The sequence below is a fragment of the Salmo salar genome, chromosome 23 (assembly GCF_965601325.2).
Source record: "Salmo salar chromosome 23, fSalSal1, whole genome shotgun sequence".
Taxonomy (NCBI): Eukaryota; Metazoa; Chordata; class Actinopteri; order Salmoniformes; family Salmonidae; genus Salmo; species Salmo salar.
The window spans coordinates 15706327-15720706 of record NC_138313.1 but is presented as its reverse complement, the minus strand read 5'-3'; the positions used below and the strand labels follow the sequence as shown (position 1 = coordinate 15720706).

General features: G+C 41.6%; 1 protein-coding gene across 1 annotated transcript in view; it reads right to left on the bottom strand.

Annotated features, from left to right (window-relative positions):
• The window catches only part of LOC106584192 (cadherin-2), a 94207-nt gene that overhangs the window by 40238 nt on the left and 39589 nt on the right, over positions 1–14380 (bottom strand). Inside the window, exon 3 of the mRNA XM_014169186.3 lies at positions 1171–1415. Coding sequence (XP_014024661.1) covers positions 1171–1415 — 245 coding nt within the window. The remainder of the gene's footprint in view (positions 1–1170; positions 1416–14380) is intronic.

The following is a 14380-nucleotide window of genomic DNA, read 5'->3' as shown; positions in this document are numbered from 1 at the left end:
CATTTTCGGCGCCCTTCCTACACTTGGAGTAGCTTACTGAATGCGGAAACAACAAGGAGTTATTTGGACATAAATTATGGACTTTATCGAACAAAACATTTATTGTGGACCTGGGAATCCTGGAAGTGCCTTCTGATGAAGATCATCAAAGGTAAGTGCATATTTCTAATGCTATTTATGATTTTAGATGACTCCAAAATGGCGGGTATCTGTATGGCGGGTATCTGTATTGCCTAGTGTATTGCCTAGTGTATGTCTTCCCTGTGGCTCAGTTGGTAGAGCATGGTGTGTGCAACGCCAGGGTTGTGGGTTCGATTCCCACGGGGGGCCAGTACAAAAAAATGCATGAAATGTATGCATTCGCTACTGTAAGTCACTCTGGATAAGAGCGTCTGCTAAATTGTATTGTAAATTGTATTTTTCTGAGCGCAGTACTCAGATTATTGCAAAGTGTGCTTTCCCCGTGAAGCTTTTTTGAAATCTGTCACAGCGGTTGCATAAAGGAGATGTTCATCTATAATTCTTTGAATAACAGTTTAATATTTTATCAACGTTTAGGATGAGTATTTTTGCAAATTGTTGTGCTGATTCACCGGGAGTATTGGAGGCAAAATATTTTCTGAACATCACGCGCCAATGTAAACGGCTGTTTTTGGATATAAATATCAACTTGATTGAACAAAAAATGCATGTATTGTGTAACATGATGTCCTAGGAGTGTCATCTGATGAAGATCGTCAAAGGTTAGTGCATAATGTTAGCTGAATTTCTGGTATTTGTGACGCCTGTCCTTGCTAGGAAAATGGCTGTGTGGTTTTTCTTGTGTTGGAACTGTCCTAACATAATCTAAATTTATGCTTTCGCCGTAAAGCCTTTTTGAAATCGGACAACGTGGTTACATTAAGGAGACGTATATCTTTAAAATGTTGTAAAATAGTCGTATGTTTGAGAACTTTGAATTATGACATTTTGTGGTTTTGAATTTGGCGCTCTGATTTTCACTGGCTGTTGAATAGTGTGAACCGTGGGTGCGTCACAATTGCCCAAGAGAGGTTAAAGAACAAACAAAGTAACACGGAAAGTTTTAAATCATCACTGAAAGTGTTGAATCTGTGGACCCATATAGACGCCAAAACAGTGTTAAATGAAAAAAAAATTGGTATCCCATACCTGTTTGATGAGTTTGTGTTCTGTCGTGTCTCGCTTTCCGTCGTTCCGGAGGAGGAGGTAAACATGTGTCTTCCAATCCTCCTTGGTCTCCAGATCCCTCGCTCGCACCACCAAGGCGCTCTTCCTGTCGGCAAGACGGAAGGCATGCCGGGCGTACACCGTGCCATCCTCATCCAGCCTGAAGTCCCCCACGTCACCCACCTCCAACAGCACCCTGTTGCCAAGGCCACAGTCTGTGAACCTCACTGCAGGGAGAGAGAGTGAGAGAGATGTCAGCAAGATATGAAAACAGAGGAAGACAACATACAGTACCAGTCAAAAGTTTGGACACACCTACTCATTCAAGGGTGTTTGTTAACCTGTTAGGGCTAGGGGGCAGTATTGACACGGCTGGATAAAAAACATACCCGATTTAATCTGGTTACTACTCCTGCCCAGTAACTAGAATATGCATATAATTATTGGCTTTGGATAGAAAACACTCCAAAGTTTCTAAAACTGTTTGAATGGTGTCTGTGAGTATAACAGAACTCAAATGGCAAGTCAAAACCTGAGAAGATTCTGTACAGGAAGTACCCTGTCTGACCATTTCTTGGCCTTCTTTGCCATCTCTATCCATTACAAAGGATCTCTGCTGTTACGTGACACTTCCTACGGCTGCCATAGGCTCTCAGAAGGCGGCAAAAAGCTGAATCGTGGCTTTGCAGGCTCTGGCTGAAAAAAAGTAGCGCGTTTGGGTAGTGGCTGGTTACAGTACTGTGAGACTCAGGCTGGTGCCCGCGTCGACCGAAAGCTTTGTTTTCTTTCCTCTGTTTACCTAAACGGAGATTCCCGGTCGGAATATTATCGCTTTTTTACGAGAAATTGAAGTAATAGCATTTCTAAGGTATTTGAAAATCGCGCCACGGGATTCAACTGGCTGTTGAGTAGGTGGGACGAATTCGTCCCACCTAGCCCAGAGAGGTTAATTTTTACTATTTTCTACAGTGTAGAATAATAGTGGAGTCATCAAAACCATGAAATTACACATATGGAATCATGTAGTAAGCAAAAAAGTGTTAAACAAATGAAATATATTAGATATTTTAGATTCTTCAAAGTAGCCACTCTTTGCCTTAGTGACAGCTTTGCACACTCTTGGCCTTCTCTCAGCCAGCTTCAATTGGAATGCTTTTCCAACAGTCTTGAAGGAGTTCCCACATATGCTGAGCACTTGTTGGCTGCTTTTCCTTCATTCTACAGTCCAACTCATCCCAAACCGTTCTCAATTGGGTTGAGGTCAGGTGATTGTGGAGGCCAGGTCATCTGAAGCAGCACTCAATCACTCTCCTTCTTGGTCAAATTGACCTTACACAGCCTGGAGGTGTGTTTTGGATCATTGTCCTGTTGAAAAACAAATGATAGTCCCAATAAGCGCAAACCAGATGGGATAGTGTATCGCTGCAGAATGCTGTGGTAGCTAATGCTGGTTAAGTGTGCCTTGAATTGTAAATAAATCACAGACAGTGTCAACAGCAAAGCACCATCACACCTCCTCCTCCATGCTTCACGGTGGGAACCACATATGTGTAGGTCATCCATTCACCTAGTCTGCGTCTCACAACGACACGATGGTTGGAGCCAAAAATCACAAATTTGGACCAGTTTGACCAAAGGACAGATTTCCACCGGTCTATTGTCCATTGCTCATGTTTTTTGGCCCAAGCAAGTCTCTTCTTCTTATTAGTGTCCTTTAGTAGTGGTGTCTTTGCAGCAATTCAACCATGAAGGCCTGATTCACGCAATATCAACAGTTGATGTTGAGATGTGACTGTTGAACTCTGTGAAGCATTTATTTGGGCTGCAATCTGAGGTGCAGATAACTCTAATGAACTTATCCTCTGCAGCAGAGGTAACTGGATCTTCCTTTCCTGTGGTGGTCCTCATGAGAAACAGCTTCATTATAATGTTTGAAGGTTTTTGCGACTGCATTTGTAGAAACTTTCAAAGTTCTTGAAATTTCCCGGATTTGGCTGACCTTCATGTCTTAAAGTAATGATGGACTGTCGTTTCTCCTTGCTTATTTGAGCTGTTTTTGCCATGATATGGACTTGGTCTTTTACCAAATAGGGCTATCTTCTGTATACCACCCTACCTTGTAACAACATAACTGTTTGGCTCAAACGCATTAAGAAGGAAAGCCATTCCACAAATTAACTTTTAACAAGGCACACATGTTAATTGAAATGCATTCCAGGTGACTACCTCATGAAGCTGGTTGAGAAAATGCCAAGAGTGTGCAAAGCTGTCATCAAGGCAAAGGGTGGCTACTTTGAAGAATCTCAAATATAGAATATATTTTGAAATATATAACACTTTTTTGGTTACTACATGATCCCATGTTTGTTATTTCATAGTTTTGATGCCCTCACTATTATTCTACAATGTAGAAAATAGTAAAAATAAAGAAAAACCCTTGAATGAGTAGGTTTATCCAAACTTTTGACTTGTACTGTGTATATATACACTGCTCAAAAAAATAAAGGGAACACTTAAACAACACAATGTAACTCCAAGTCAATCACACTTCTGTGACATCAAACTGTCCACTTAGGAAGCAACACTAATTGACAATACATTTCACATGCTGTTGTGCAAATGGAATTGAAAACATGTGGAAATTATTGGCAATTAGCAAGACACCCCCAATAAAGGAGTGGTTCTGCAGGTGGGGACCACAGACCACTTCTCAGTTCCTATGCTTCCTGGCTGATGTTTTGGTCACTTTTGAATGCTGGCGGTGCTTTCACTCTAGTGGTAGCATGAGACGGAGTCTACAACCCACACAAGTGGCTCAGGTAGTGCAGATCATCCAGGATGGCACATCAATGCGAGCTGTGGCAAGAAGGTTTGCTGTGTCTGTCAGCGTAGTGTCCAGAGCATGGAGGCGCTACCAGGAGACAGGCCAGTACATCAGGAGACGTGGAGGAGGCCGTAGGAGGGCAACAACCCAGCAGCAGGACCGCTACCTCCGCCTTTGTGCAAGGAGGAGCAGGAAGAGCACTGCCAGAGCCCTGCAAAATGACCTCCAGCAGGCCACAAATGTGCATGTGTCTGCTCAAACGGTCAGAAACAAACTCCATGAGGGTGGAATGAGGGCCCGACGTCCACAGGTGGGGGTTGTGCTTAAAGCCCAACACAGTGCAGGACATTTGGCATTTGCCAGAGAACACCAAGATTGGCACATTCGCCACTGGCGCCCTGTGCTCTTCACAGATGAAAGCAGGTTCACACTGAGCACATGTGACAGACGTGACAGAGTCTGGAGACGCCGTGGAGAACGTTCTGCTGCCTGCAACATCCTCCAGCATGACCGGTTTGGCGGTGGGTCAGTCATGGTGTGGGGTGGCATTTCTTTGGGGGGTCGCACAGCCCTCCATGTGCTCGCCAGAGGTAGCCTGACTGCCATTAGGTACCGAGATGAGATCCTCAGACCCCTTATGAGACCATATGCTGGTGCGGTTGGCCCTGGGTTCCTCCTAATGCAAGACAATGCTAGACCTCTTGTGGCTGGAGTGTGTCAGCAGCTCCTGCAAGAGGAAGGCGTTGATGCTATGGACTGGCCCACCCATTCCCCAGACCTGAATCCAATTGAGCACATCTGGGACATCATGTCTCGCTCCATCCACCAACGCCACATTGCACCACAGACTGTCCAGGAGTTGGCGGATGCTTTAGTCCAGGTCTGGGAGGAGGTCCCTCAGGAGACCATCCGCCACCTCATCAGGAGCATGCCCAGGCGTTGTAAGAGGGTCATACAGGCACGTGGAGGCCACACACACTACTGAGCCTCATTTTGACTTGTTTTATGGACATTACATCAAAGTTGGATCAGCCTGTAGTGTGGTTTTCCACTTTAATTTTGAGTGTGACTCCAAATCCAGACCTCCATGAGTTGATAAATTGGATTTCCATTGATTATTTTTGTTGGATTTTGTTGTCAGCACATTCAACTATGTAAATAAAAAAGTCTTTAATAAGATTATTTCACTCATACCACCCTCATGGAGTCTGTTTCTGACCGTTTGAGCAGACACATGCACATTTGTGGCCTGTTGGAGGTCATTTTGCAGGGCTCTGGCAGTGCTCCTCCTGTTCCTCCTTGCACAAAGGCGGAGGTAGTGGCCCTCCTACGGCCTCCTCCACGTCTCCTGATGTACTGGCCTGTCTCCTGGTAGCGCCTCCATGCTTTGGACACTACGCTGACAGACACAGGAAACCTTCTTGCCACAGCTCGCATTGATGTGCCATCCTGGATGAGCTGCACTACCTGAGCCACTTGTGTGGGTTGTAGACTCCGTCTCATGCTACCACTAGAGTGAAAGCACCGCCAGCATTCAAAAGTGACCAAAACATCAGCCAGGAAGCATAGGAACTGAGAAGTGGTCTGTGGTTACCACCTGCAGAACCACTCCTTTATTGGGGGTGTCTTGCTAATTGCCTATAATTTCCACCTGTTGTCTATTCCATTTGCACAACAACATGTGAAATTTATTGTCAATCAGTGTTGCTTCCTAAGTGGACAGTTTGATTTCACAGAATTGTGATTGACTTGGAGTTACATTGTGTTGTTTAAGTGTTCCCTTTATTTTTTTGAGCAGTATATATATATATATATATGTGTATGTAGATATATATATATGTATATAGATATGTTACTGTGCGACTAAAATAATCTTGGTCGACCAACAACCTAAAGACCAAACAATCGACCAGTCAACTAATTGGGGTCAGCCCTAAAATGTAGTAATGACCAAATGGGCTTATTTCATTAAATGGACAATTCTGTGAACTGTCTTTTGCAAGTTTTCAATTGTCACAATACCTGTTAGCCACGGTGTCAGCTAGAGATGACGTGCAGGAGCTTGCAGGGAGTTGTAGTTTTACATGATATCTACTTTGATCCTAATCAGCATTTTTGAATCTGAGAGTATTGATAAAACTCACCTTGTCCAGAGAGATTTACATGGTTATCAAAACGTCACGCCAGGGTAAGCCTACACGAAACACAACCTTTATTTTATGTGTTTCTACAATCCCCTATTGGAAAAATGAATGGTGGAAATACGATTGGAACCATTTGCCTATTTGACCGCTAGGTTTTATGGGTAATATGACACCTCCACTGTGGGCTCTATTGATAACTAAAATAGCAGCGCAGATGGAACTCTTTTGCTAAGTGCAGAGATGAATTCAAGGTAATGCGTGTTTATGGAACTGCTATAGACTTTGTGGTGCAGCAGAACGATTAGTGCACTTCAAAACCCAGGTGGGGTAATACTTCAGCTACACAACGTACCACTATCTTTAAAACCTCCATACCATTTCATTACTTTATTTATAATTGTTTGGGATGGTTTGAGACCATCTGGGAAAATCACGTGAATTCCTGACGACTGGTAAAACAAATGTCTTGAGAAACTCTTACAAACATCCTAACATGGTCCTCATCACCATGGAAAAAAACATGAATTTCACGTGAACATGTTTTCACATAGGAAATGTCACAAGTGAAGTGTTCCAAAAACACATTTTAACATGTGAAATATTTAATGTCACGTGAAGTGTTCCAGAAAATAAAAAAATTCACGTGAAATGTCACATGAAGTGTTCCATGTGATTTTCCACATCAAATCAACGATAGATTTATTGGCAAGAATACATTTTTGCATTGGTTATTTGCTACCATGATTATACAGTATATCCCCACACTTTAAAAAATAATAGAATGGTCACGGTACAATGTTTTTCTGTGGTTTACAAAAGAAACGATACCTTTTAGGGTACATGTCTGGATAATCTAGTATAATGGTACATTTCTTCTACGCAATATATTCAATATAAGGTACAATCATTACTGCACTTTGAAATGTAGGTGGTGGCAATGTGCTCGGGCTCATTAGCATATTTGGGGGCATTGTGTAAAATATGTTGTATTTGTGCCAACCGTCTGAAATTGTTGTATGAGTTTAAGTGGTTTATCGTTATGTTGTCGAAAGTTGAGCATATCTTTTGACACGGTCAATTCTGCAATGGTTGTATGAACTTGTGACAATGAAGCGATGCATTGTTAACCTGTTAGGGCTAGGGGGCAGTATTTACACGGCCGGATAAAAAACGTACCCGATTTAATCTGGTTATTACTACTGCCCAGAAACTGGAATATGCATTTAATTATTGGCTTTGGATAGAAAACACCCTAAAGTTTCTAAAACTGTTTGAATGGTGTCTGTGAGTATAACAGAACTCATATGGCAGGCAAAAACCTGAGAAGATTCCTTACAGGAAGTGGCCTGTCTGACAAGTTCTTGTTCTTCTTGACTCTCTTTATTGAAAACTGAGGATCTTTGCTGTAACGTGACACTTCCTACGGCTCCCATAGGCTCTCAGAACCCGGGAAAAAGCTGAATGATGTAATTCCAGCCCCTGGCTGAAAAACATTAGCGCCTTTGGTAAGTGGTCTATCAGAGGACAATGAGACTGAGGCGCGTGCACGAGGCGACCCCTTTTTTTTATTTTCTCTCTCTTTGTACTAAAACACAGATTCCCGGTCGGAATATTATCGCTTTTTTACGAGAAAAATGGCATAAAAATTGATTTTAAACAGCGGTTGACATGCTTCGAAGTACGGTAATGGAATATTTAGAATTTTTTTGTCACGAAACGCGTCGGGCGCGTCACCCTTCTTTACCCTTTCGGATAGTGTCTTGAACGCACGAACAAAACGCCGCTATTTGGATATAACTATGGATTATTTTGAACCAAACCAACATTTGTTATTGAAGTAGAAGTCCTGGGAGTGCATTCTGATGAAGAACAGCAAAGGTAATAACATTTTTCTTATAGTAAATCTGACTTTGGTGAGGGCTAAACTTGGAGGGTGTCTAAATAGCTAGCCCTGTGATGCCGGGCTATCTACTTAGAATAATGCAAAATGTGCTTTCACCGAAAAGCTATTTTAAAATCGGACATAGCGAGTGCATAGAGGAGTTCTGTATCTATAATTCTTAAAATAATTGTTATGTTTTTTGTGAACGTTTATCGTGAGTAATTTAGTAAATTCACCGGAGGTATGCTAGTTCTGAACGTCACATGCTAATGTAAAAAGCTGGTTTTTGATATAAATATGAACTTGATTGAACAAAACATGCATGTATTGTATAACATAATGTCCTAAGATTGTCATCTGATGAAGATCATCAAAGGTTAGTGCTGCATTTATCTGTGGTTTGGGTTTATGTGACATTATATGCTAGCTTGAAAAATGGGTGTCTGATTATTTCTGGCTGGGTACTCTGCTGACATAATCTAATGTTTTGCTTACGTTGTAAAGCCTTTTTGAAATCGGACAGTGTGGTTAGATTAACGAGAGTCTTGTCTTTAAAATGGTGTAAAATAGTCATATGTTTGAGAAATTGAAGTAATAGCATTTCTAAGGTATTTGAATAACGCGCCACGGGATTCCACTGGCTGTTACGTAGGTGGGACGAAATCGTCCCACTGGCCCTAGAGAAGTTAAGAGCTTACTGGGCATTTTACAGTAGCTTAATGGAAGCTGGTTCACAGAAAGATAATGTCACATTTTCAACAACTTATTGTCAACTAGCTACAAGTTATTGTATATGTCACAGTAAATTACTTTAGCTCATGTCATACTCACTGAACTCATGGTGTGGCAGTGAAGTGAGTATTACATTATCATGACAAGCTATATACTAAATATTCTATGGCTCTTTGGTATCCCATGCAATTATGTCAGCCTTTATCAGGGCTGGAGAACTGACAGTGTACAATCTTAATAAACAGAATACAACAGAGCACATTAACTGGGATGACAGAGCTAGCTGAAAGCCACACCTCCAATATTCAGTTAGACTGTCACTGTTAGCTGACAATTAAAAGTAATGTCAGCCAGTAAGTTCCTGTGCATTTTCCAGTAACTTACTGAATAATGTTTCCAGTAAAGAAAATACAAATTGCAGTTAACTTACTGGAAAATACAGAATAACTTTTTTACAGTGGAGCTCATTAGTGACACATATGCTTACAAAGTTTGCAGAACAGACAGTGTCAAAGGAAGTGCTTAACTTGCATCAAAATAACCATCAAACACGTAAACCCTTAACTGATACAACACTTTGACTGACGGTTGGTGCAATTACGCATTTGGCCATGTCCCCAAATATGCTAATGAGCCCCACAAGTACATTAACCCCCACCTATCAATGATGACCGTGCCTTTTACCTACAAGGTACCGAACTGTACCATGTGAGTACCCCAGCGAACAACACTGTACCCTAGCCATACCCTTATTGAATTTTTTTGTATTTTAATACATGTTCCAAGCAAAAAGTATGAACCTAATGGCACTGCAGTAACACTGATGCACTCAACCAAGCAGTTGCAAGTTCAAATCCCTGAAGCGTTCATATATACTCTGTCAAAGTGTCCTTGGGCACTGGTAGATTCACATTGATGTAAAGTTGGTGGTGATTTTACGTAATTCTGGGCAGCATTTAGTGAAGTGTAGGAATGTAATTTTGCCAATATGTCTGTAGCCTTATCTCCTTTATACTCACAGAACTTGTGGTGTTGCAGAACATGTCGCAGGACCTTTCAGGTTGGTAGCGACCAAGAGGTTTCAAGTTCAAATCCCAGTTAAGGCTGAGTCCCAAGTGTGTTCATGGTACTAAATAATAGTAAAAAAAATGTTTTACACTAAATGAAAGCAGCATACAGTCTTTTAACAGAAATTACACCTTGTTGTATATATTTTAGGCAAAGTGCTAAAATATATTCTTGGCAATATACAGGTATGTATAGCCAATCTCCATTATGTCCACAGTCCTGGTGGTGGAGCAGGAACGTCAGGTACTTAGCAACCAAAAGGTTGTGAGTTCAAATCCAAAATGAGTTTGAGTCCCAAATAATCCAGGGGACCGTGACAAAATGTTCTAAAAATGTTCTTGGGGACATCCCTGAAACAATATGGGAACCAGACAAAACCTGCAAGGGACAATGAATTTATAAATCAATAATATGCCACAAAGTAAATATTCTCAATGACAACTGGGTTTTAAAATGTTTTCACCAGTATAGTTTCATGGTATCACATTTTGAATTTCTGCAACCCCATGTTGTCACATTTACTTCAAACCAGCAGCATACTGTAACACCCTGTGTCCCACTGCTGGTTTGCTGCTATGGCTAAGCAGGGTTGGTCCTGGTCAGTCCCTGGATGGGAGACCAAATGGTGTTGGAGGGCTAGTAGGAGGCACTCTTTCCTCTGGTTTAAAAAAATACCCCAAGTGTAGTGACTGAGGACAGTGTCCTGTGTAGGTTGCAGTTTTTCAGAAAGTATGTTAAATGGGTGTCCTGGCTCTCTGTGGTCACCAAAAGATCCCATGGCACTTATCGTAAGAGTAGATGTGTTAACCCCGGTGTCCTGGCTAAATTCCCAATCTGGCCCTCATACGATCATGGCCACCTAATCATCACCAGCTTCCAATTGACTCATTCCTCTCCTCTGTAACTATTTCCCAGGTCATTGCTGTAAATGAGAATGTCTTCTCAGTCAATTTAACTGGTAAAATAAAAAAGATAACATAAAATCATGTGATTATGTGGTTTTTCCATAAGCTGTGCCAGGCTTGACCAGACAAAAATAATTATGTTTAAAATACGCACACACGCGCACCAGAGCCCTGCTTTGGGGGCAGCAGAAGGTGGGGTCTTAGCTAGGATTAAACTGGAGCTCAGGGCTGATTGTTTTTCTTTGTTTCATCCAGTCAACAGACAGAGAAGTTAGAGCCGGTCAGGTCCGGAGCTGCACATCTTCTCTGTTCGTTCTGCAGCAACTGACTCACCATTATGGATCACCACCTATGTTCTTGCCTTATCTCTGGCTTCACCAATGAGCCACAGCAGAGCCCGTCTGATAGATTCAGAATGTGTGAATGTGAATGAATATCTGCATAGAGATGGAAACTTCGTAACTGCCATTCCACATGGTTCTCCATAGAGCCGTTATGGTACAATGGTTACATACAATATATGGCTGGCTGGACCACAGTCAATAAGCTGCATTAATTCTACCCAGTAAGTTTCTACTGGTAGTTGTTATGTTGGTGCATGCATCCATGTGTGTTTGTGTGTGTATGTGTGCACTTATTTTCCTACATTACTAGGACCCCAATGTCCTAATAGTTCACCTTAATGTCCTGAAAAGGTAGGAAAACAATAACTTTTTTCAAAAGTCAGGAAGTTTTTCAGGTCCTGAATTTGTTCAAATGCTATTATAAGCTTAAGGGTTAGGTTTAGGGTGTGTGTGTGTGTGTGTGTGTGTGTGTCTGTGTGTTGGTGCATGCGTGCATGCATCAGAAACCAGATTCCAATTCCAAATGTTCCTATTTGAAAAGCATTGAAGAGGTCATGACTCTCCTGTGAAGATTTGAAGGATCAGGTTACAGTGGATCCGCTCTATAGAGCCCTATCTCTACTGCAGAGGGGGAGTGGTGGAGTAGGCCACTTTTTGGCGGTCGTAAAATACTCTGCTTCTGGGCTCTGTAGTGTTGAGATTGGAATGTGACTGTGGAACACAGAGAGACACTTGGCCAAACTTTGACATCAAAATGTTGAATAATTGAACAGTATTTCTGTATTCCAAACAGATGGACTGGTCCATGGACACTTATGGAACTGTCATGTTGAGTTTGTTTCATTTGGTGACCTCATAAAGGGTCTTTGTTTGTATACACTTCTCAATTATGGGGTTTGCATCTACATTTACATTTACATTTAAGTCATTTAGCAGACGCTCTTATCCAGAGCGACTTACAAATTGGTGCATTCACCTTATGATATCCAGTGGAACAACCACTTTACAATAGTGCATCTAAATCTTTTAAGGGGGGGGGGGGGGGTTAGAAGGATTACTTTATCCTATCCTAGGTATTCCTTAAAGAGGTGGGGTTTCAGGTGTCTCCGGAAGGTGGTGATTGACTCCGCTGTCCTGGCGTCGTGAGGGAGCTTGTTCCACCATTGGGGTGCCAGAGCAGCGAACAGTTTTGACTGGGCTGAGCGGGAACTGTGCTTCCTCAGAGGTAGGGGGGCCAGCAGGCCAGAGGTGGATGAACGCAGTGCCCTTGTTTGGGTGTAGGGCCTGATCAGAGCCTGAAGGTATGGAGGTGCCGTTCCCTTCACAGCTCCGTAGGCAATCACCATGGTCTTGTAGCGGATGCGAGCTTCAACTGGAAGCCAGTGGAGAGAGCGGAGGAGCGGGGTGACGTGAGAGAACTTGGGAAGGATGAACACCAGACGGGCTGCGGCGTTCTGGATGAGTTGTAGGGGTTTAATGTCACAGGCAGGGAGCCCATCCAACAATTCAGCATCTGAATGTTGTATGAAATAAATTATTAAGTATAAGAATACTTTTGGAAAGATAACATTGTGATGTTAGCCTTCTAAATGAGAGAATGGCTTTTTCTATAAAGTAAGAACAATGGTACTCTGAAAGATCCATTCTCAAGAACATTTCCCTATGTAACAACCATTATTTTGCCTGACGTATCCATTATGACAGAGCTACAAAGGACACGGCGACCAGAGTTAAACAACCAGAGACTCTCTGATGAACTGTTCTCCACAGACTGATCCAGTGTTTTCAACGGAGAGACAGCCACGACATACATATGTAAATATGTACATTGCATTTGTAAAATCAAAATGAGCGGTTGTTAGGGTGCTAAATATAGATATTTACGATAAACGTATTCAACTGTATGTATGTAGTGGGTCCATTCTGTTCTCCCGCTGTTTCTTATCTGTCCCCACCCCCTTTCCTTTGTCTACCAAGCCGTCATATCGGTTTCATCCACTAGGGACTTTTTCTTTGTGTCATGTTAGTAACCAATGTATGACCTATTGTGTATGTGTTTATGTAATTCTGTGATTATTTAGTTAGTTAGTTAATAAATAATTAACCAAATTTGTATATCACTGATTCATTAATTATGCTACCGTTTGTGCAGATATACAAGGGTTTGCAACATTCAGAATATAACTCTTAAGGTAATAAAACATTAATAAGTGACTGTAATCAATAAGACATGAACATATCTGAAGAGCTTACATCTAGACGTTCCGCTAGCGGAACACCTGCTCCAATATCCAATGATAGGCGTGGCGCGAATTACAAATTCCTCAAAAATACAAAAACTTCAATTTTTCAAACATATGACTATTTCACAGCATTTTAAAGACAAGACTCTCCTTTATCTAACCACACTGTCCGATTTCAAAAAGGCTTTACAGCGAAAGCAAAACATTAGATTATGTCAGCAGAGTGCCCAGCCAGAAATAATCACACAGCCATTTTTCAAGCTAGCATATAATGTCACAAAAACCCAGAAGACAGCTAAATGCAGCACTAACCTTTGATGATCTTCATCAGATGACACACCTAGGACATTATGTTATACAATACATGCATGTTTTGTTCAATCAAGTTCATATTTATATCAAAAAACAGCTTTTTACATTAGCATGTGACGTTCAGAACTAGCATACCCCCCGCAAACTTCCGGGGAATTTACTAACAATTTACTAAATTACTCACGATAAACGTTCACAAAAAGCATAACAATTATTTTAAGAATTATAGATACAGAACTCCTCTATGCACTCGATATGTCCGATTTTAAAATAGCTTTTTGGTGAAAGCACATTTTGCAATATTCTAAGTACATAGCCCAGCCATCACGGGCTAGCTATTTAGACACCCGGCAAGTTTAGCCTTCACCAAAATCAGATTTACTATTATAAAAGTTTGATTACCTTTTGTTGTCTTCATCAGAATGCACTCCCAGGACTGCTACTTCAATAACAAATGTTGGTTTGGTCCAAAATAATCCATCGTTATATCCAAATAGCGGCGTTTTGTTCGTGCGTTCCAGAAACTATCCGAAATGGTAAATCAGGGTCACGCGCATGGCGCAATTCGTGACAAAAAAATTCTAAATATTCCATTACCGTAATTCGAAGCATGTCAACCGCTGTTTAAAATCAATTTTTATGCAATTTATCTCGTAAAAAAGCGATAATATTCCGACCGGGAATCTCCTTTTTGGCAAAGAGAGGAAAAATCACAAAGACGGGGGCAGCCAGGGCACG